At 52.6% G+C, this 20,191-nt stretch overlaps 1 protein-coding gene across 1 annotated transcript in view; it reads left to right on the top strand.

The window, feature by feature from the left end:
• Positions 1 to 19,201, top strand: part of LOC136957636 (E3 ubiquitin-protein ligase HECW1) — a 33,565-nt gene extending 14,364 nt beyond the window's left edge. Inside the window, exons 9-30 of the mRNA XM_067251726.1 lie at positions 32 to 588; positions 625 to 1,053; positions 1,281 to 1,794; positions 6,101 to 6,205; positions 8,130 to 8,280; positions 9,556 to 9,665; positions 9,798 to 9,919; positions 10,573 to 10,758; positions 10,992 to 11,126; positions 11,230 to 11,344; positions 13,158 to 13,254; positions 14,020 to 14,103; positions 14,244 to 14,350; positions 15,331 to 15,445; positions 15,596 to 15,709; positions 15,965 to 16,117; positions 16,255 to 16,353; positions 16,570 to 16,699; positions 16,926 to 17,072; positions 17,165 to 17,279; positions 17,482 to 17,680; positions 19,090 to 19,201. Coding sequence (XP_067107827.1) covers positions 32 to 588; positions 625 to 1,053; positions 1,281 to 1,794; positions 6,101 to 6,205; positions 8,130 to 8,280; positions 9,556 to 9,665; positions 9,798 to 9,919; positions 10,573 to 10,758; positions 10,992 to 11,126; positions 11,230 to 11,344; positions 13,158 to 13,254; positions 14,020 to 14,103; positions 14,244 to 14,350; positions 15,331 to 15,445; positions 15,596 to 15,709; positions 15,965 to 16,117; positions 16,255 to 16,353; positions 16,570 to 16,699; positions 16,926 to 17,072; positions 17,165 to 17,279; positions 17,482 to 17,680; positions 19,090 to 19,201 — 3,896 coding nt within the window. The remainder of the gene's footprint in view (positions 1 to 31; positions 589 to 624; positions 1,054 to 1,280; positions 1,795 to 6,100; positions 6,206 to 8,129; positions 8,281 to 9,555; positions 9,666 to 9,797; positions 9,920 to 10,572; positions 10,759 to 10,991; positions 11,127 to 11,229; positions 11,345 to 13,157; positions 13,255 to 14,019; positions 14,104 to 14,243; positions 14,351 to 15,330; positions 15,446 to 15,595; positions 15,710 to 15,964; positions 16,118 to 16,254; positions 16,354 to 16,569; positions 16,700 to 16,925; positions 17,073 to 17,164; positions 17,280 to 17,481; positions 17,681 to 19,089) is intronic.
• Positions 19,202 to 20,191: the final 990 nt, after the last annotated feature.

The following is a 20,191-nucleotide window of genomic DNA, read 5'->3' as shown; positions in this document are numbered from 1 at the left end:
TCCCTCTCTTGTGCCGTTGTCCCCCTCTCAGATGACGAGGACCTCTCCCTGGTCATGGAGCCAGTGGTCCCCGTGGTTCCAGATGACCCTCCAGAGGAGGAGAACCAAGACCCAGCCCTCCCTGACGACCTGCCCGACGACGACACCCTGAGCCTGGGCCCGGACATGCCGGACCTGCCCCTGGATGAATCCCCAGACCTGGAGCCCTGCTGCGTGGTGGCTCCGGCCTCCCCCGTAGAGGAGGCCCATCCTGGGGAGGTGGGTGAGGAGAAGTCCCCGGAGGAGCAGGGGGCCGTGGAGGAGGAGAGCACCATCCAGGAGGTGGAGGCCCCGACGGAACAAGGTACGGCTGGAGGAGAGATGGAGGAGGAAGAAGGAGGAGATGTGGGTGCAGAAGGGAATACAGAGGCAGGAGGAGAAGAGGAGGAGGTGGCGGTTGAAGAGGAGGAGATCCAGCCAGGGGTGATGCTCGAGGAGGGGGACGCGGAGGTGGAGGTGGACAGCGATGTGACAACGCTGGTTGAGGCTCCACTAGAGGGAGCTAGCGGGATCCAGCAGGAGGAATTGCAGGGGGAGGTGCAGGGGGAGGTGCAGGGGGAGGTGCAGGAGGAGGCGCAGGAGGAGGTGCAGGAGGAGGCGCCGGAGGTCGGAGGAGGAGGAGGAGAAGAAGAGGAGGGCGGAGAGGGCGAGTCAGAGGCCCAGGGAGGGGCCGGGTGCGACTGCGCCTCCCGCGCCTCCTCCCCCTCCCCCTCCATGCGCAGCGCCCTGCGCCGGAAGAACCGGCCGTGCTCGCTGCCCGTGTCTGAGCTGGAGACGGGGATCGCCTCGGCGTGCGGCGACCCGGAGACGCCGCGCACGCACTACATCCGCATCCACCACCTCCTCCACAGCCTGCCCTCGGCACGCCAGCGGCACGCCAGCCAGGACGAGGAGGAGGAGCCGGACGAGGGGGAAGGCTCCTCCCCACCCCCCGACACGGCCAGCCTCAAGACGGCCAAAGACGGAGATGAAGAGGAGGACGAGGAGGAAGATACCGCCCAGTCCCCTTCTCAGGTACCGTGTAGGATGACCGGCGTCGACGCCGCGATTATCACGGAGCCTTCCGGTCTTCTAAACCAGCCTGAACAGAGCATGCTCATGAAAATTGGATTTATTTAATCCTCCCATTTCCGAGCAATGGGACACGACGGGAATGTACTCATCTAATTGACCTCTACCCCCTCTCCCGCCCTTCCCTCTGTCCTCCTCCCCCCCTCTCTGCCTCCTCCCCCCCCCCCCAGGTGCGGGCGTGCCCGGGCCCCTGCTGCAGAAGGGCTCTCCCCAGGAGCCTGTCCATCGAGCGTCTGTCCGAGCTCAACCATCTCCTGGAGGGCGAAGGCGTCCGGGGGGCGCGGCCCGCGGGCCAGGAGGGCGAGAGGGGCGGGCGGGGAGGCCAGCCGGGCAGCGTCTCCAGGCCCCCGGGGGAGAGCGAGTGCGAGCTGTGCGACAACTCCTGCTACAGCACGTCCTGCTACAGCACGTCCTGCTACAGCAACTCGGGCTACGAGGGCCGCAACCGCTTCTGCAGCCACACGCGCCTCTCCTCCGTGGACAGCACGCGCCTCTCCGAGAGCACCGTGTTCTCCTCGCAGGAGGAGGACGAGGAGGAGAACAGCGCCTTCGAGTCGGTGCCCGACTCCGTGCAGAGCCCCGAGGGCAGGGAGGCGGGGGGAGAGAGGGGAGAGGGCTGGACGGAGGAGGGGGGCGGAGAGAGCGGGGAGCCCGTGGCGGGCCCCAGCGACAGGAACGGAACAGGTGAGAGACGTCGACGCCCGACCAGGTGAATGAGAGTGAGCCGGCAAGGAGCTTTCGGAGTTGTGGTGTTTTTCCGCTCGTCACTTGCCGTGTGTGTGTGTGAACCTCGTTCGCCCCCCTCACCAGCAGCATGGCCGGCGGGGGCTGTTAGCGATGTTTGCGCGGACATCAGGTGTCACAACGTTTCCCTTCCCCCCTAAACTGACACATGGCTGACAGCTGTCAGTCTCGTTTTAATGATCACCCCCCTCCCCCACCCCCACCCCCTGTCTGACCCCATTGGCATCAAACTGAGACCCGCTGAGAGGAATACAAACACTAATTAGAGCCTAACCTTTTACAGGACAGCAGATTGACAAAAGGAACCATTGGCTCATGCTGTGTGTGTGTGTGTGTGTGTGTGTGGGTGGGTTCTGCTCAGTGAGATCTCATTTGTTTGTGTGCTCGCCCCCCTTCACAAAAGCCATCAGGTGACCGTGTGACCTTTTCTGAACACCACACACATTCTGGCCACCGGGTTGAGGGCAAAGGTAACTGTGACCTCCGAGGTGAGAGGTGGATGCGGAGTGTGTTGGTCACACAGACAATGCTGTTAACAAAGCTGTTAGGGGGGGATAACAATGGTCCTAGTGTTCAGATCCTGAGCCAGCCATCTGCTGGAGGATGTTGTTTTGTTCCTGAGCTGGTTTAAACATCAGAACAGAAGGATGGGTTTGGGTGACTTGCTTTTTTTCAGGTTCAGGTTTCGTCTCTCTCTCTCTCTCTCTCTCTCTCCCTCTCCCTCTCTCTCTCTCTCTCTAATATCAGGAAGAGCCTCTCCCTCTTTTGGCTCAGCACAGCTTATCCATCCTCCAAGCAGTACCTACAGTACATGTTGACTCTCATTAGCAGTTAGGGGAAATGTAGGTCACCCAGCTATGCTAAAAACAACAGATTTGATGGTTTCTGTTTTTTCCCTGCCTCTATTAGCAAACTGGGAGACTCCATACTGCCACTCTTCTCAGAGCATTCATGTCCATCTCTCTGTCTCACTTCAAAGTTACCGCCGTCTAATTAGAACACAAGGGTGAGACGTGTTATTCTGAGCTGGTGTCACCTAGGTAATTGGTTATCTGGTTGTAACGCAGCAGGTTATTATGGGATGTCAGAGGAGAACAGGTTCAGGACAATTTGTCGTTTGAACATTACATTTAATGTCTATAGATTCTTTGAAAATCGTTTTGGCCTTGTTATCGTCATTGAATGTAGACAAATGAAGAGGAGCACAATACACCCTGTATACAGAATGTGTGTGTGTGTGTGTGCGCACGTGTGTGTGTCCTAGCTAACATTGGTTTCTTTGTTTACTGCTGAGTGCTCAACTGTTGGGTCTAACTAACATTTCAAATACTCAGCATGCCCTCTGTGCAGTCACACACACACACACACACACACACACACACACACACACACACACACACTCATGCAAACCCTGCTGTGCAGCTGGCAGGCAGGCAGGCAGGCAGCTAGGATGGGTTGCTGTGTTTACTTCTTGCTTTGAGAAGAGGACATAATTGACACCCAACCAGAGAGGGGGAAGAGAGGGGAGAGAGAGAATAAATGAAGGGGGATCACTTTCAGACAGTACACACAAACACTCACAGTCACACTAGCAGCATTCTCAATGGGCTGAGAGAAGCTTCCAGAAATAACCTGGGATTATTTGGTTTCACTGGACCAGTGGAGCAGGTAGGTACTGGCAGGCTTGGAGCTGAAGGCAGGCAGGTACAGACAGGCAGGTACAGGCAGGCAGGTACAGACAGGCAGGTACAGGCAGGCAGGTACAGACAGGCAGGCAGGTACAGACAGGCAGGTACAGACAGGCAGGTACAGACAGGCAGGCAGGTACAGGCAGGCAGGTACAGACAGGCAGGTACAGACAGGCAGGCAGGTACAGGCAGGTAGGTACAGGCAGGTAGGTACAGGCAGGTAGGTACAGGCAGGTAGGTACAGACAGGCAGGTACAGGCAGGTAGGTACAGACAGGCAGGTACAGACAGGCAGGTACAGACAGGCAGGTACAGGCAGGCAGGTACAGACAGGCAGGTACAGGCAGGCAGGTACAGACAGGCAGGTACAGGCAGGTAGGTACGGGCAGGCAGGTACAGACAGGCAGGTACAGACAGGCAGGTACAGACAGGCAGGCAGGTACAGGCAGGCAGGTACAGGCAGGCAGGTACAGACAGGCAGGCAGGTACAGGCAGGTAGGTACAGGCAGGTAGGTACAGGCAGGTAGGTACAGACAGGCAGGTACAGGCAGGTACAGACAGGCAGGCAGGTACAGACAGGCAGGTACAGGCAGGCAGGTACAGACAGGCAGGTACAGACAGGCAGGTACAGGCAGGCAGGTACAGACAGGCAGGCAGGCACAGGCAGGCAGGTACAGGCAGGCAGGTACAGGCAGGCAGGTACAGGCAGGTAGGTACAGACAGGCAGGTACAGACAGGCAGGTACAGGCAGGCAGGTACAGACAGGCAGGCAGGTACAGACAGGCAGGCAGGTACAGGCAGGCAGGTACAGACAGGCAGGCAGGTACAGACAGGCAGGTACAGACAGGCAGGTACAGACAGGCAGGCAGGTACAGGCAGGCAGGTACAGACAGGCAGGTACAGACAGGCAGGCAGGTACAGGCAGGTAGGTACAGGCAGGTAGGTACAGGCAGGTAGGTACAGACAGGCAGGTACAGGCAGGCAGGTACAGACAGGCAGGCAGGTACAGACAGGCAGGTACAGGCAGGCAGGTACAGACAGGCAGGTACAGACAGGCAGGTACAGGCAGGCAGGTACAGACAGGCAGGCAGGCACAGGCAGGCAGGTACAGGCAGGCAGGTACAGGCAGGCAGGTACAGGCAGGTAGGTACAGACAGGCAGGTACAGACAGGCAGGTACAGGCAGGCAGGTACAGACAGGCAGGCAGGTACAGACAGGCAGGCAGGTACAGGCAGGCAGGTACAGACAGGCAGGCAGGTACAGGCAGGCAGGCAGGTACAGACAGGCAGGCAGGTACAGGCAGGCAGGTACAGGCAGGTAGGTACAGACAGGCAGGTACATGCAGGCAGGTACAGGCAGGCAGGTACAGACAGGCAGGTACAGACAGGCAGGTACAGGCAGGCAGGTACAGGCAGGCAGGTACAGACAGGCAGGTACAGGCAGGCAGGTACAGGCAGGTACAGACAGGCAGGTACAGGCAGGCAGGTACAGACAGGCAGGCAGGTACAGTCAGGCAGGTACAGGCAGGCAGGTACAGACAGGCAGGTACAGGCAGGCAGGTACAGGCAGGTAGGTACAGACAGGCAGGTACAGACAGGCAGGTACAGGCAGGCAGGTACAGACAGGCAGGCAGGTACAGGCAGGCAGGTACAGGCAGGCAGGTACAGACAGGCAGGTACAGGCAGGTACAGGCAGGTAGGTACAGACAGGCAGGTACAGACAGTCAGGTACAGGCAGGCAGGCAGGTACAGGCAGGCAGGTACAGACAGGCAGGCAGGTACAGGCAGGCAGGTACAGGCAGGTAGGTACAGACAGGCAGGTACAGCCAGGCAGGTACAGGCAGGCAGGTACAGGCAGGCAGGTACAGACAGGCAGGTACAGACAGGCAGGTACAGGCAGGCAGGTACAGACAGGCAGGTACAGACAGGCAGGTACAGGCAGGCAGGTACAGGCAGGCAGGTACAGGCAGGCAGGTACAGACAGGCAGGTACAGACAGGCAGGTACAGGCAGGCAGGTACAGGCAGGCAAGAACAGGCAGGGAGAGACAGGCAGGCCTGATTTATTTCCCTTCATCATCCCAAGGAAAGCCATCCAGCGCATCACCAGTGTGGAGGGGACTCTTCAGACCTCCTGCAGGGAAAACAGCAGGCTTTTAGCCTCCGATTCTTCCGCTCTAGATCACACCCATCACCCAGGGTTCGGAGAAGAAAGAAACATCTCCATGTCATATATCTGATACGGCTTTGTATCAAATATATGTGCTGGGAAAACGGTTGCTTTTACCCCTGTAAAAACAACCTCCATTTCCTTGTCCCAGGTGACATCTCAATACTCTAAAGGGGCTTCCTTCCCTTGATTCCTTCCCTTTCTCTGCGATGACGCGAGAAAACAATGGAATGGTGCAAGGAAGTGTACAGTGGTCATGGCTGCGCGATACACCTTTCACCATCCCTATGTTTGCTGATCAGAGTATGTGAAGGGGAGAGGAGACAGAGGAGAGTGTGCCATCTGAGACTATTGAGACATGCCCTCCATGCTGGTTTCTCCCATGTCTGTAGGCCCTTATTCCGCGTCACCATGCTGTTACCATCCAGTCAACCATGCTCCAGCCATGAGACCCGACCCCAACCATTACCCCACTGTGGATGAGCCCTTGCCTCCAAGTAAGACATCCTCTGTCATCCGCCTCCCTCATCCCTGCTTTCTTTTGCGTGTCCCCGCCTCATGTGCATGAATTCAGATTCATTTGCCTCCAGTGTGGAAACGACACACATCCATCAGGGTAAGTACTTTTCCATCTCTTCATTTCTTTCCGTCTCCTTCCCTCCGTTCCATCCACTTCCTCCCCCTGTTGGTCCCTTGGCGGGGTAAGGGTTAAGCGGGCGTGTCAGGGATCTGTGGCTTTCACAGTGAGAGGCTCTCTGGGGGTTGTTTACTGCTGTGGCTCTGGCAGTGTTGGACCTCGACCCTGCAGATACAACCAACACCCAGTTACATTATCTCACACCATCATCACACCACTAACCACCCCCCACCCCCCCCCCCTCTCTGACACACTGTTACCATAGCGATGGGCCGTCGGGGAGGGCAGAGCAGGGATGGCGGTCTATATTTATATCGATGGGGGGTTGATTGCTCTAACGGTATTGACGCGTGGTGCGTGGCCTCCCGTTGCCTGTAGGACTACAAGACTACAAGTCCCAGTGATGTCTTTGGCACACAAGCTGTGGGTCCAGATAGATTTGGCTTGTAGTGCTTTCAAGTTGGTCCTACAGAGGCTGTTGTGAACATGTCACCCGACCAGTTGAGCTTGGGAAGGCTAATCTAGGACAGGATAGGCTTAAATCTGATAGATAAATAGTTCAGAGAAAGTTCTAGGTTAGGATAGGATATGTTTTATTGGTATTTGGATAGGCTGGGATAGGCTTAGACCAAAAACCTTTTTATAACATCTAAATGTAGGGGGGATCTATGATCCCTCTATAAGAAGGGGTATGGATGGAAATGCAGTTTTGAAACATGGTTCACAAGATACCTGTGAAATGAAACCATATCGAGAATGTATTGTGCACAGTCCAGAAACAAAGTTAGAACGAAAGATCAATGTCACGCTTGTGCATTTCGTTGAGTCGTCTCCCCCAGTAAAGAGACACCTTGCCTATTTTCAGCGGAAGCTCATCCTATTGTTCGGTAGTGCTGGGCTGCGCTGCTCAGTATTGATATTGGGAGTTGGTGCAATGTCACAGCAACAGGACTGCTGAGCTGTGGTAGCTCTATAGGGTGGGCAGCCTCTCCAACTGCTAAAAATAGACCCCAAAAACCTAGTCAGCAGGGAGTTGAATGTGCTGGTGGGGGAGGTTTGACAGCTTCTGATAGGCTGCTGTGTCGTGCCAAGAGGGGAAACTGCTTCCTGCCTTTTAGGAAAAACCACGGGAAGAGGATTATGGGATGTGTTGTTTTTTAAGGATGGAATGAACATGGGTATAATACTCACACTTTTTATTGTGAAATGCATTGGTATGCATCCTGCATTTATAGCACGCACACACACACACACTGGATTTCCATGGTTCATATCCGTCTCTCCGGGGTGTGTAACTAGAGCCAGGCAGGGAAGTGCTCTATGTGTGTGTGTGGGCACGCGCCTGTGTGTGTGTGTGTGTGTGTGTGTGTTTGACTCCCGACAGAAGGCACACTAACCCTGAGGGAATCATATCTTCCCCTTCACGTCTGTGAGCCCAGAAAACCCCTGCGATCAAGGACAGACGGAGAGAGGGATGTCTGAGAGGAGAGGAAGGAAAGGACGAGGAGAGAGAGAGAGAGAGAGAGAGAGAGAGACAGAGAGAGAGAGATGGAGTGATAGAGGGAAACCCTGTAAACACCCTTGTCCTTTCAGTTTGCCAACAATGTTGACTTCCAACGCCCATGTGACAACAGAGCCCCTAGTCTCTCACCACAGTCCCTGTACGTTACCCTGTGCTGAATATTGATGATGGTGCCTGCTTACGGACTCCTTCTGAATCAATATGTTAATTCCGCGTCGTAATCTCACCGTGTGTGACGTCTGACTGCTTCCTGTGGCGGCAGACTGGGAGGCGCGCATCGACAGCCACGGGCGAGTCTTCTACGTGGACCACGTCAACCGCACCACCTCCTGGCAGAGGCCCAGCCACGCCCCCAAATGCTCTGGCCTCCATCGCTCCAACTCCACCCACCAGATGGAACAGCTCAACCGCAGGTGAGACGGAGGGCGGGGTGGACAGAGGAGGAAGGGCGAGAGGCGAGCAGGAAGGAAGGAAGGAGAGATGGAGAGGAAAGATGGAGAGGATGAGGAAGAGAGAAGGAAGGAAGGGATGGATGGATCGATGGAGAGGATTAACAGCAGAGCGAGTGTGTGTGTGTGTGGAGAGAGAGAGAGAGAGAGAGAGAGAGAGAGAGAGAGAGAGAGAGAGAGAGAGAGAGATGTGTATCGGAGAAGTTGTGTGAGAGAACAGGGAAGTCCACCAATGTATTTGTTGTTGACGCTGAATCACTTGGAATACTGTGTTGTACTGCCACCTGGTGGACAAGCACGGAGCTGCAGTCTGAAAACCCTTGCCCACAGAGTGGACGCAGGGCAGCACTGACATCTGGTCACATCAAATGTGCTGAGCTGCGTTGCTAGCCATGTCAGACTGAAGCCTCACCTTGTTGACACAATCCTCCATCGTCTTAGCGGACATCTTTAGCATATTCCTATCATCGTAGCACCACTTGCGATGGCCTCTGCAGTGTCCATGTGCTCAAAGTCACCTGGGGATACTGGTGGAGCTAGTGGTGGGGGTTTGAAGTGTTATTTCACAGACATCTGCTCATTTCGATGCAGATGCAGGATAGGCTCCTAGCTAGCATGGTAACGTCTTAGATGTTCTTCACAAACGGTCGTTGGTAATTGGGTTATGTGGCCTATAGCCTACTTAATGCCAGCTTGCTAATCATAATGTGGGTAAATAACCTCACAAACGGAGCCCATTATTGCTTGCACCCACGTGTATTTAAGAGAATGTTTTTTAGCTTTAGTCACACACACACACACACTTTCAATTATGTACCAAATTGGTTTGCTTGGGCGCAGCGTGCCTCTGAAAGGATAAGTGTCTCCTGGGTTCTTGTTAAGATGGAGTATCATTGAACCACATTAGATTGAGGACTCACACTTCTCACCACGCTCCTGGTCCCCTCCGGTGACCTCGTTCTCCAGTCCTGGCGGACCACGCAGAGGACGTGGTCACGAAGCCAGATCACATCCGATGCTCTGAAGGCACTCAGGGAATCCCTGCTATGGGTTGTCTTTATGACCGCAACAGAGAGAGATTACGAAAGGCTCGGACGAACTGTCGTGCTGCAAATCCTGCAAGCCTTTCTTTAACCGGCTCGCTGAGCCCCCTAATCTAGGGACACCCTTTCCTGACAGTGATGTCATTTCCACCCCCGTTCCCCCCCCCCTGTCCCCCCGTCCCCCCCCACCGTGCAGGTACCAGAACATTCAGAGGACAATGGCGACCGAGGAGGATTGTGGGAGTCGTAGGCTGGAGAGGAGTGGCAGTACAGAAACCGAGGCGGACTCGCCGCCCCTGGCCATCGGTAAGTACCTGCAGCCAGGATCACAGCCTGTTCTCTTATAAGGGACGTGGGGGATTGCTTCCGGGCGGGTGCCACTGTGTGTCTGTGTCTCTGGGCGTGACCTCCACGTTCCTGTCCTGTCCTGTCACCCAGAGCCCAGGAGAGAGGGCCCGTCCTCCCCGGTCAGCAACCAGAAGATCACCCTGCTCCTGCAGTCTCCGGCCGTCAAGTTCATCACACACCCAGAGTTCTTCACCGTCCTCCACGCCAACTATGTGAGTCTTCGTTCTGTTCCTGTCTTCCCTGCCGACCTTACGAATCTCAGGATGAAGGATGTTCACTCTGCTTGCATGACACTCACTTTTGGATTTCCTTCCGCTTTCGTTGTTGGTTCACATTATTTTCACCTTGTCATACTGTGTAGGTCCTAAGCTATCTGCTGATCTATTAATAGAGTCTGATTATCGATCGCCCTGGGCTCGCCGCAGCCCCCTGTCACAGCTGGGAGATTGGTAGCGCAGATTTGGCGTGACCTGTCAACAGAGAGGTGATGACAGGAAGTGATGTCACGTGCGTTCGCTTCGAGAGCCAGTGAATTAACGGCGCTGCATTTTTTTCTTGTTTATACATTAATTGACAAGCTGCAGAGTTATGAGTCAGATAACCTTTCAAAATGTGTGTGTGTGTGTGTTAATTATCCCCCTGTGGTACAATTAATCAGCCGACAGGCCAATAGAACTTCAGCGCACAATCAGTAATCAGTAATTACAATAATAACAGTAAACCAAAACAGACCATTTCTCTCTCCCCCCTCCCTTCATATCTCCCTCTCTCTCACTCCCTCCACATCTTCCTCCACATCTCTCCCCCTCCCTCCCCATCTCTCTCCCCCTCCCTCCCTCCCTCCCTCTCCATCTCTCTGTTCCAGGGAGCCTACAGGATATTCACCAACAGCACCTGTCTGAAGCACATGATCCTGAAGGTGCGCCGCGATGCCCGGAACTTTGAGCGCTACCAGCACAACCGCGACCTCGTGGTCTTCCTCAACAAGTTTGCCGACACGCAGCTGGAGCTGCCCAGAGGCTGGGAGATCAAGACTGACCCGCAGGGGAAGGTGGGCTCTGTTCTACTACCATCCCGACCCATGATGACCTATGACCCTGGTCTGTCTAGATACAGAGGTCTTACAGTGTATCAGAAGAGTAGGTTTCATCATACAAAATCTGTCCCTCCCCCACTTTTTAAGTAAGAACTTAAAGGCCTCATCCTCAGTGTTTAAAAAAAACTGTTTTGGTACAACTTCTCACCTCAGCACCCTAAAGACCTGTTTTTCCTGTTGCACTCCAGTCGTTCTTTGTGGACCACAACAGCCGCGCGACCACCTTCATCGACCCACGCATCCCCCTGCAGAACGGCCGCCTGCCCAACCACCTGACCCACAGACAGCACCTGCAGAGGCTCCGCAGCTACAGCGCCGGAGAGGTCAGCACACAGCCCGTCTAACAGCCATGAAGCTTTTCAGCCAATCAGAATGGAGAACATGCAGAACAGAAACGTATCACGGTTGTTTGTCCCGACTGTCTAGGCCTCGGAAGTGTCCAGGAGTCGAGGGGCTGCTCTGTTGGCCAGGCCAGGAAACAGCCTGGTAGCAGCTATACGCAGCCAGTACCACCCTGACTCTGTACCCCTAGGTACACCATGTGAGTACTATTGAACTACATTACCCAGAACCACCAGGGGCAAAGATTAGAAAACAGCCTGGTAGAAGCTATACGCATCCAGTACCACCCTGACTCTATACCCCTATTGCTAAACTACATTACCCAGAACCACCAAGGGTAAATAAACCAGGAAACAACCTGGCAACACACTATTTATGCCTCGGTACACTCTGTGAGTGTAAGATTAACTTCATACAGAACCTTGCTTGACACTACAAACACACAGAGAAATATAGAAACTGGTAACATTTCGCACATACTGTAGCAAACCATGAGACATAATTACCCCTCTCATTATTGCTGTCTGTGCATAATTAGTCAGTAGACTGACAGTTGAAAGTATAACATGAAGTGTAGCGTGTGCGCCATTCAACCAAGATATCGGAGACAGAACCGTGATGAAAGTCTAGCTCCAAACCACGGACCACAGCTTATGTCAGTGGAGTCTCTGTGGTTTAGAACTTGGATACTGTGAGTTTCGACCATACACTCACCATCCACGCACACGCACGCACACACACACACTCAAAACACACTGGAAGGCCACAAGAATGTCCTGCTTTGCTGCATCCTCCTCCCTTTCTCCTCCTTTCCTCTTCATACTTCTGTTTTCCTCCTCCCATCCTCCTTCTCATCCATCCTCTCCCCCCCCGTCCTCCCTCTTTCCGAGGTGGGTTGTGGGTAGTGGTGTTTGAGCAGAGCGGCCCAGCTGTAATTACATGTGTAGAAGCCACAGCATGCCTGTCTTCCTCTCAGCCGCGGCAGGGAGGAGAGAGAGAGGACTGCTGTCTGACACCACTCTCTTCTCCCTGCCGGGTTCAAGGGGGTTGTTTCCAGCTCGACTCCACTCAGACGTGGGCAGTTTGGGTTGTTAGGGGTGGAAGTGATGAGACGGATTTCAGGAGGCAGGATGTTGAAGTGTCGCTTGAACCACTAGTGTTGAATTTGAAAGCATGGTGGGACTATGGTTTTCATGCGCTCAACTTATTTAGTTGTTAGACTACTGATGTTTCCAGAATAGAGCAATCATATGTTTTATTGTGCTTTGTAATATGTGTGTGTATGGATTTTGAATGAACGCTTTCAAGTGGTAAAGGAGGATATGTCTGTCATTTCTGTAGAAAACTCCAGAGTCAGGAAACAGAAATTCTTATATATACTTCATTTTGGATCTAACAAATCCTTGTTTAAGGCTACAGGATGTTTCTTTTGTTCTTTTGTGTCAGTTTTCAGAGAATTGATAGGACTCGTCGGCTCTCTGATTAATATGCAGAAGAGGCTGTCACATGATGTACTCCCATCAGTACTCTACATCAAAGCAGGAAGTGGCACTTCCTTTTATACTTCAGATGTTCTTAAATTTTTAAGAATGTTAATGACTAAGTTATTAGAGTCCACTTACAATTTTGAAAGAGAAGAGAGAGAGCAGAGCGAGAGAGAGCAGAGCGAGAGAGAGCAGAGCGAGAGAGAGCAGAGCGAGAGAGAGAGAGAGCAGAGCGAGAGAGAGCAGAGCGAGAGAGAGAGAGCAGAGCGAGAGAGAGCAGAGCGAGAGAGAGAGACGTGTGTGGACGTCTGGAGAGCCTCGAGAGGAAGAAAGAGAAAGAACAAGAGTCGGAAAGAGATAACAAAAGGAAACAAGAGAGAGACGGAAAGAACGTCTGCCGCATGAGCGAGCCTGGGCCTAGAACACTGCCATATTGATCAGATCCTGTCTGCCACTGTGTAGTGCATGGCCCTGGGGCTCACAGCATCAGATACTAGTGTCTGTGTTTCTGCCCGTCACTCCCCGCAGCGTACAACGACAAGATCGTGGCGTTCCTCCGCCAGCCCAACATCTTCGAGCTGCTCCAGGAGAGACAGCCGGGCCTCGTCAGGAACCACGTGCTGAGGTAACCCTGGAAACCACCTCCTGACCCCTCGATGGGGTTCTATCTGCTTCCGATGGGCTGGAAGGGTACGGTGGGATAGGGGGCACAGCAGTGCGACTATGGGACGGGTGTGCGTGCATCAGGACAGATCTCGAACGATACTCTGTGTAGCTGTCAATCTCTATAACCGTCATAGGCATCATCAAATTTCCAGAGACAGAGAGAGAGAGAGAGAGAGAGAGAGAGAGAGAGAGAGAGAGAGAGTGAAAGAGAGAGTGAAAGAGAGAGTGAAAGAGAGAGTGAAAGAGAGAGTGTGTGTGTGTAAGAGAGAGAGAGAGAGAGAGAGAGAGAGAGAGAGAGAGAGAGAGAGAGAGAGAGAGAGAGAGGGGGATGGTGGTAACAGCCAGGGCCTCCTAATTGCAGGGTGGTGGCCCCCAGTCAGTTTCTGTTTGGTTAGCTTTGAGCGCTAACTCTACACAGGAGGTGTTGAAGCCGATCGTTATCTTAAAAGCATTCCACAACACTAGCTAATCTAGTTCCACTCAATCAGGCGCAAAGTGCATTGTTGAACCAACATTCCAGCGTAGTTGAGATTTTCAGCTGTGATTTTGACAGATCACGCGACGGGGCTGAGAATGGTCTACAGCCCAGAACCAGAGAAGGTCCACTGCCATTTCCAGGCTGTAGCATTTCTAGGTCATTAGATAGTTCTTGAGACACAAAAGGATGAATATGTGCTGCCATTGGTCAAATTGAGCAACCGCTCTCTGTATGTTGACCAATCAGGGAGAAGATTCACTACATTCGAACTGAGGGCACTCAGGGGGTGGAGAAGCTGTCATGTGATGCAGACCTGGTCATCCTTCTGAGGTAGGATTGGTTGCTGGGCAGATTTGACCCAACATCTCTCCGAGACTGATGAATTCTGCTGTAAAGTTGGGACTGTGAACTCTGTGGGGCCTAGAATGGCATTGACTCTGCTTGTCTTGTTTTTGGTGTTCCTCCTCCAGCCTGTTTGAGGAGGAGATCATGTCCTACGTCCCGCCCCAGTCCTTCCATCCTGGGTACAGCTTCTCCCCTCGCTGCTCTCCCGCCTCCTCGCCTCAGAACTCTCCAGGTACCATACACCCCTCCACCAATCACCTTCCTCTTCGCTGAGCAGCCAACCAATCACGTTCCTCTTCACCGGCCAGCCTGCCGATGACCTTTCTCACGACTGGGAAAAGCCAGGGCCTCAGCCATGCCTTACTGACCCTTCTAAGTACCCCCAACCTATAGTGCTTCTCCACAACATCTGAAGCAGAGCGTATGGATCTCAGCAGATCCTCTCACATGCAGCGCCCCTTCAGGAATAAGTCAGTCTACTCCATAACAAAACACTGCACTGACAAACACTTCTACACACACACACACACACACACACAGTCGGGTTATCATCCCAGGCCTTGCCCTAATGAGCCGCCCTGCTCGTTAAGAGGAGATGATGAGGGTCTGCCTGGGTAGCCATTATCCTCGTTATTATTCTCATTATCACTGACAAAAGGAGACAGGCGTTGGGGCTATTAATGGAACACCTCAATGGCCTCCACAGCACAAGGCTGGGGTTGCAATGGTGCTCTATTCCCACCCACCCCCCCGCATCCCCCTTTTGTCTCTGTCAAACGTGACCTTGAAAAACCGCCCGACAGGAATGATGATTGGCTCAGTTGCGGCGTGATAGTTAGCAGAGCCCTGAACAAGGAGGAAGTGCATGTGAATGCTTTGTTTCATCCCTCGCCGGGGAAGGCTGCTACCGGCCCATGCATTATGGATGTCAGGGTTTTAGTTTGATCCTGAAACAGGGTGTGTTTAAAATCCATGTGCAGCTGACCCACTCTGTGTGTCTACGTGTGTGTGTCTGTATGTGTGTGTCTGCATGTGTCTGTGTGTCTGTGTGTGTGTGTGTCTACATGTGTGTGTCTGTATGTGTGTGTCTGCATGTGTCTGTGTGTCTGTGTGTGTGTGTGTGTGTGTGTGTGTGTGTCTACGTGTGTGTGTCTGTATGTGTGTGTCTGCATGTGTCTGTGTGGGTGTGTGTGTGTGTGTGTGTGATGGCAGGCTTACAGAGGGCCAGAGCTCCTGCCCCGTACCGCAGAGACTTTGAAGCCAAACTGCGTAACTTCTACAGGAAGCTGGAAGCCAAGGGTTACGGCCAGGGACCGGGAAAGATCAAGTAAGCGCGGCCGTGTGTGCGTGCGTGTGTGCGACCGTGTGTCTGTGTGATTATGTGTGTGTGTGCACCCGCGTGGATGTGTGTGTATGCGTGCGTCTGTGTGTGTGTGTGTGTGTGTGACGTTGCTGAGGGCTCCTGGGTGTGTTCCAGGCTGATCGTGAGGAGGGACCACCTGCTGGAGGGCACCTTCAACCAGGTGATGGCCTACTCCCGCAAGGAGCTGCAGAGGAACAAGCTCTACGTCACCTTCCTGGGAGAGGAGGGGTGAGCCTGCCTGCCCCTCAGAAACACGCCAACACCACCAGATTAGCAGATACATGCAAACACCACTAATAAATAATACAAATAAAGCCGTTTCCTGCTTATCTTGCCCTTAATGAGGCTGCTAGAGATTGGGATGATTGATTATTGATGATAAGTGTTCTACCATGTTCAAATAGTATTGATTTACTGATGTGCTCGTCATTTGTGTGTATTGGTAAATAGTTAACAGATGTGGGATGCTTCTCCTCTCTCCAGGTTGGACTACAGTGGTCCTTCTAGAGAGTTCTTCTTCCTGCTCTCCCAGGAGCTCTTCAACCCGTACTACGGCCTCTTTGAGTACTCGGCCAATGACACCTACACCGTCCAGATCAGCCCCATGTCGGCCTACGTGGAGAACCATCTGGAATGGTGAGGGGGCCGTCATTCTACAACGTTCTTATTTCCAGGCTTCTCATCGTGCTCTTCCATTATGATTGTCATCGGTTGGATAGCACGTGGTCTGAGAGGGTTTTGATTCTTGCCGTGTTTCCTGTGTTTCGGGTCAGGTTCCGGTTCAGCGGCCGTATCCTGGGCCTGGCCCTGATCCATCAGTACCTTCTGGACGCCTTCTTCACGAGGCCCTTCTACAAGGGCCTGCTCAGACTGTGAGAACATGGACCACCACAAGCCTTCATTCTTCTGGCACTCCTTTGTGCTCTCTCTCTCCCTCTTTCTCTTCCGTACATCGCTTTCTCACCCTCTCTCTTTCTCCGTCTCTCTTTCTCTCTCCTTCAATTGATCTCACCCTCTCTTTCCTCTTTATCTCACCCTCCCCTCTCACTCCTCCTGATCTCCGAGTGTGCGTTTCCCCGTCTCCGCAGGGCGACAGATCTCAGTGATCTGGAGTACCTGGACGAGGAATTCCACCAGAGCCTGCAGTGGATGAAGGACAACGACATCACGGACATCCTGGACCTCACCTTCACCGTCAACGAGGAGGTGTTTGGACAGGTAGGTCTGCCAAGCTGCCCTCCAGCTCCCCGAGCTCTGAGGTTCAACAGGCCTCGGTGAAGCCCAGCACAGCTAGATATGTTGTTTACTTACATGTCTAACCTGAATAGTGTCGCAAAACAGTTGCTGGATTCCGGACGCCACGTTTTGTCTGTCTCCCTGGTCGTTCACGTCCTTCTGCCGTCCTGTCCGGCGTATCGTCGTGTGACATCATTTCCTGTGGCAGGTGACGGAGCGCGAGCTGAAGTCAGGCGGCTCCAACCTGCAGGTGACGGAGAAGAACAAGAAGGAGTACATCGAGCGCATGGCCAAGTGGAGGGTGGAGAGAGGGGTGGTGCAGCAGACCGAGGCTCTGGTCAGGGGCTTCTACGAGGTAAACACACACACACACGCACTCACACACACACACGCATCAGGGCGCACGCCACACATGCCCAGCTGACCCCCTCACGCCCTTCCCCCCAGGTGGTGGACTCCAGGCTGGTGTCTGTGTTTGACGCCAGGGAGTTGGAGCTGGTCATCGCTGGCACGGCGGAGATTGACGTCAGTGACTGGAGAACCAACACAGAGTATAGGGGAGGTATGTCACTCTGGGGGGGACAGAGATAACCTCTGAGATGACTGGATGAGATATGGGAGTAGCTGAATTGCAAAGAGATGGACACAGATCCTGGCTTCTTTTTCTCTTTCGAGCTCTTTCTGCCCTCTTTGCGCCTTTCACACGAGTTAATCATCCGTTCAATTTCCCCCCTCCTCCTTCCCCCTCTTGCTGTCCGCCCCAGGTTACCACGACAGCCACATCGTAATAAGATGGTTCTGGGGCGCCGTGGAGCGCTTCAACAACGAGCAGAGGCTCCGCCTCCTCCAGTTTGTCACGGGGACTTCCAGCGTCCCCTACGAGGGCTTCGCCGCCCTGCGGGGCAGCAACGGCCTGCGGAGGTTCTGCATCGAGAAGTGGGGGAAGGTCACCTCCCTGCCCAGGTAGCAGCAGCCACACGCAGCACTCCACCCCCTGGTGGCGTGGTGGTGGTATAGCAGGTCCCTACTCAACCGGACTTAATGTATTACAGTAACTCGTTGTCCAGGGATACTCTGGGATCCATTTTTAGAAAAGCTTTTGGCAGAAATATATTATTTGACTGTCCCTTCAATGATCTGCCAATGAGTCGGGAAGTGGATAAAAGTCACTCTTTTAACAGGGGTTAGTAACACAGTGCTGCATAGGAGGGGTGCAGCTGGGGGGAGCTGGAAGGCTAGTTCTAGTAGGGTACTATCCAGGGTGCTAGCGTGCAGTCACCTGTTTTCTGTGTGAATAGAGAGCTGTAATTGGATGAGGACGTGGCAGAACTACAATAAATGTTTGTGCTAAGGCTGGTTTCCCAAAGCTTGTGTTGATATAGTGGTCAAAAAAAAGAAAAGATGTTGAGTTGAATTCTCCACTGAAAGGCCTTCTTAGTTTTCAACTTAGCTTGTTGTGTGCCAACAACTACTGGATAAAATCTTAGTCGTCAATATCCGGGGAAAATCCTTCAAAGCAGGAAGTTAATTTTCTTCATTAAACATTCAAGCTGGGTTATAGTTGCAAACAGCCCAGTGTTTCTCCTGAGTCTAAGTACTTAGCTCTTGGCCCTGCCATGCATTAGCTTATGTAGCTCTCCAACTCAAAGGCTGGAAACAAACATAGGTGATTATCGTCACCCAGATTGTGACCCCGAGCTACTGTAAGAGCTAAAATGAACCATAACAGTTGTCTAGACATCCCCTGATGGATCTTTTTTTTTCCCATTTTACCACGTTAGGATAATGTTTTATTACATTGTATGTTATGGTCTTACATTCAGATATGCTGTGGACAGCATTAGACTATTCTATTGTATTCCAGTCTTTCTGAACTGTTTGTGATAAATATATCAACTGTAACTACCCAACAGTCTATTTTAAACACAAAGTTCAGAGGGGGTGTATTACTGCAGGTTCTCACCTTGCATTATCAGCAAGGGACGTTTAGTTGGCAAACAGGCAGGGATCTAGTTTAGAGCTGACCCAGTCAGCAGAAAAGAGCTGGCTCACGTTACACTGCAGAGGGGAGAGAGAGGGGCTGTGGTGGGGGGAGACTACAGCCTCAGCACTTCAGAGGCTAAATACTGTAAGGGTTGGGTTGGAAGAAGGGGTGGATGAGGAGGTGGATGAGGAGGACCAAAATGAATGCTTTCATCCTAAAAGTTGGTCAACGTTCCGCAGTTAATCTACTGTCAGTGCTAGTTTGGATCAGGCTACAGATGAGTGTTAGGTTACATTTATATTACAGGTGTTTATTTAGCAGATGCTTTGGATCCAAAGTGCATCCTCTCTCCCTCACACACGTCTCTCTCTCTCCCCCTCTGTCCCAGGGCTCACACTTGTTTTAACCGCCTGGACCTCCCTCCGTACCCATCCTACACCATGCTGTTCGAGAAGCTGCTGGTCGCTGTGGAGGAGACAAGCACCTTCGGCCTGGAATGAGGAGGAGAGTATCGAATCAAACGCACATCCCTTTCGACAATGTGCTGGGCCAAAAACCTGTGATTAAGTCAAATAGGGGGGCCACGTTCAAATGCTCCAACACTCATACATGTATTGGCTTGCAGTATTTCAACAAGCCAGAGAGACAGAGAAACAAAAGGACAACGGCTCTGACATAGACGGCAATTCCATTCAAGCGAATCTGTCCACAGTAAGTCAATAAAAGGTTCGTATTGGAGTATTTGGATGTGCGGGCCCCACTGTATTTTAGCCTTGAGGGAGGCGAAAGACTGACCAAGCACCTGGGACTATCACTATACTGAGACAACTGTTATTTTGTAAAGGTCCAGTAATATGGCACCTGGTATCAACATCTGTCGTTTTATAGACAATAATCTACATACACGAGGACCCAGGTTCGAAAAAGGATCAAACTAATTAAAACTTGCATGCACTGAACTGATCTGCATCTCTCATCAAGAACTAGGTATGGTACACCAGGCTCTGGGCTTGGACCAAACCAAACACGTATGCAATACTGAAAACCCACGACTCCAGCCTGCTCTACAACCCCACCTATAACTGCTATCCCCAGCGTTCCATTCGACCCATAACGCACCACAGTGTTTTCATGGAGGGATGCTGATGCTACGTGGAGGGCTGGGCTTGTTGAACCCGCAGGATTCCAGTTCCCTGTGACATCATCACAGGATGTAAGACTTGTGGTAAACCCACCCAAACCTCTCCAAGAACAAATCATCTTCCTGTCAATCAATCAGTCATTTGAGGCTCATCTCAACAATACTATCAACATTACTTCAACTCCTGAGGAGAATTCAGTGACTACAAACCAAATTAATTCATCAATTTACTTGTGGAATTTATTATGATTAGGTCATCACTGTTTTACCTTTGGACCAAGGTATTGAATGTCTCTCCTGCTACGCAAAGAGTGAGTGGACTCAACAGGAACCTGCATCTCCAGCCATG

Source organism: Osmerus mordax, chromosome 15 (assembly GCF_038355195.1).
Source record: "Osmerus mordax isolate fOsmMor3 chromosome 15, fOsmMor3.pri, whole genome shotgun sequence".
Lineage (NCBI taxonomy): Eukaryota > Metazoa > Chordata > Actinopteri > Osmeriformes > Osmeridae > Osmerus > Osmerus mordax.
This window is presented reverse-complemented; position numbering and strand designations above follow the sequence as displayed.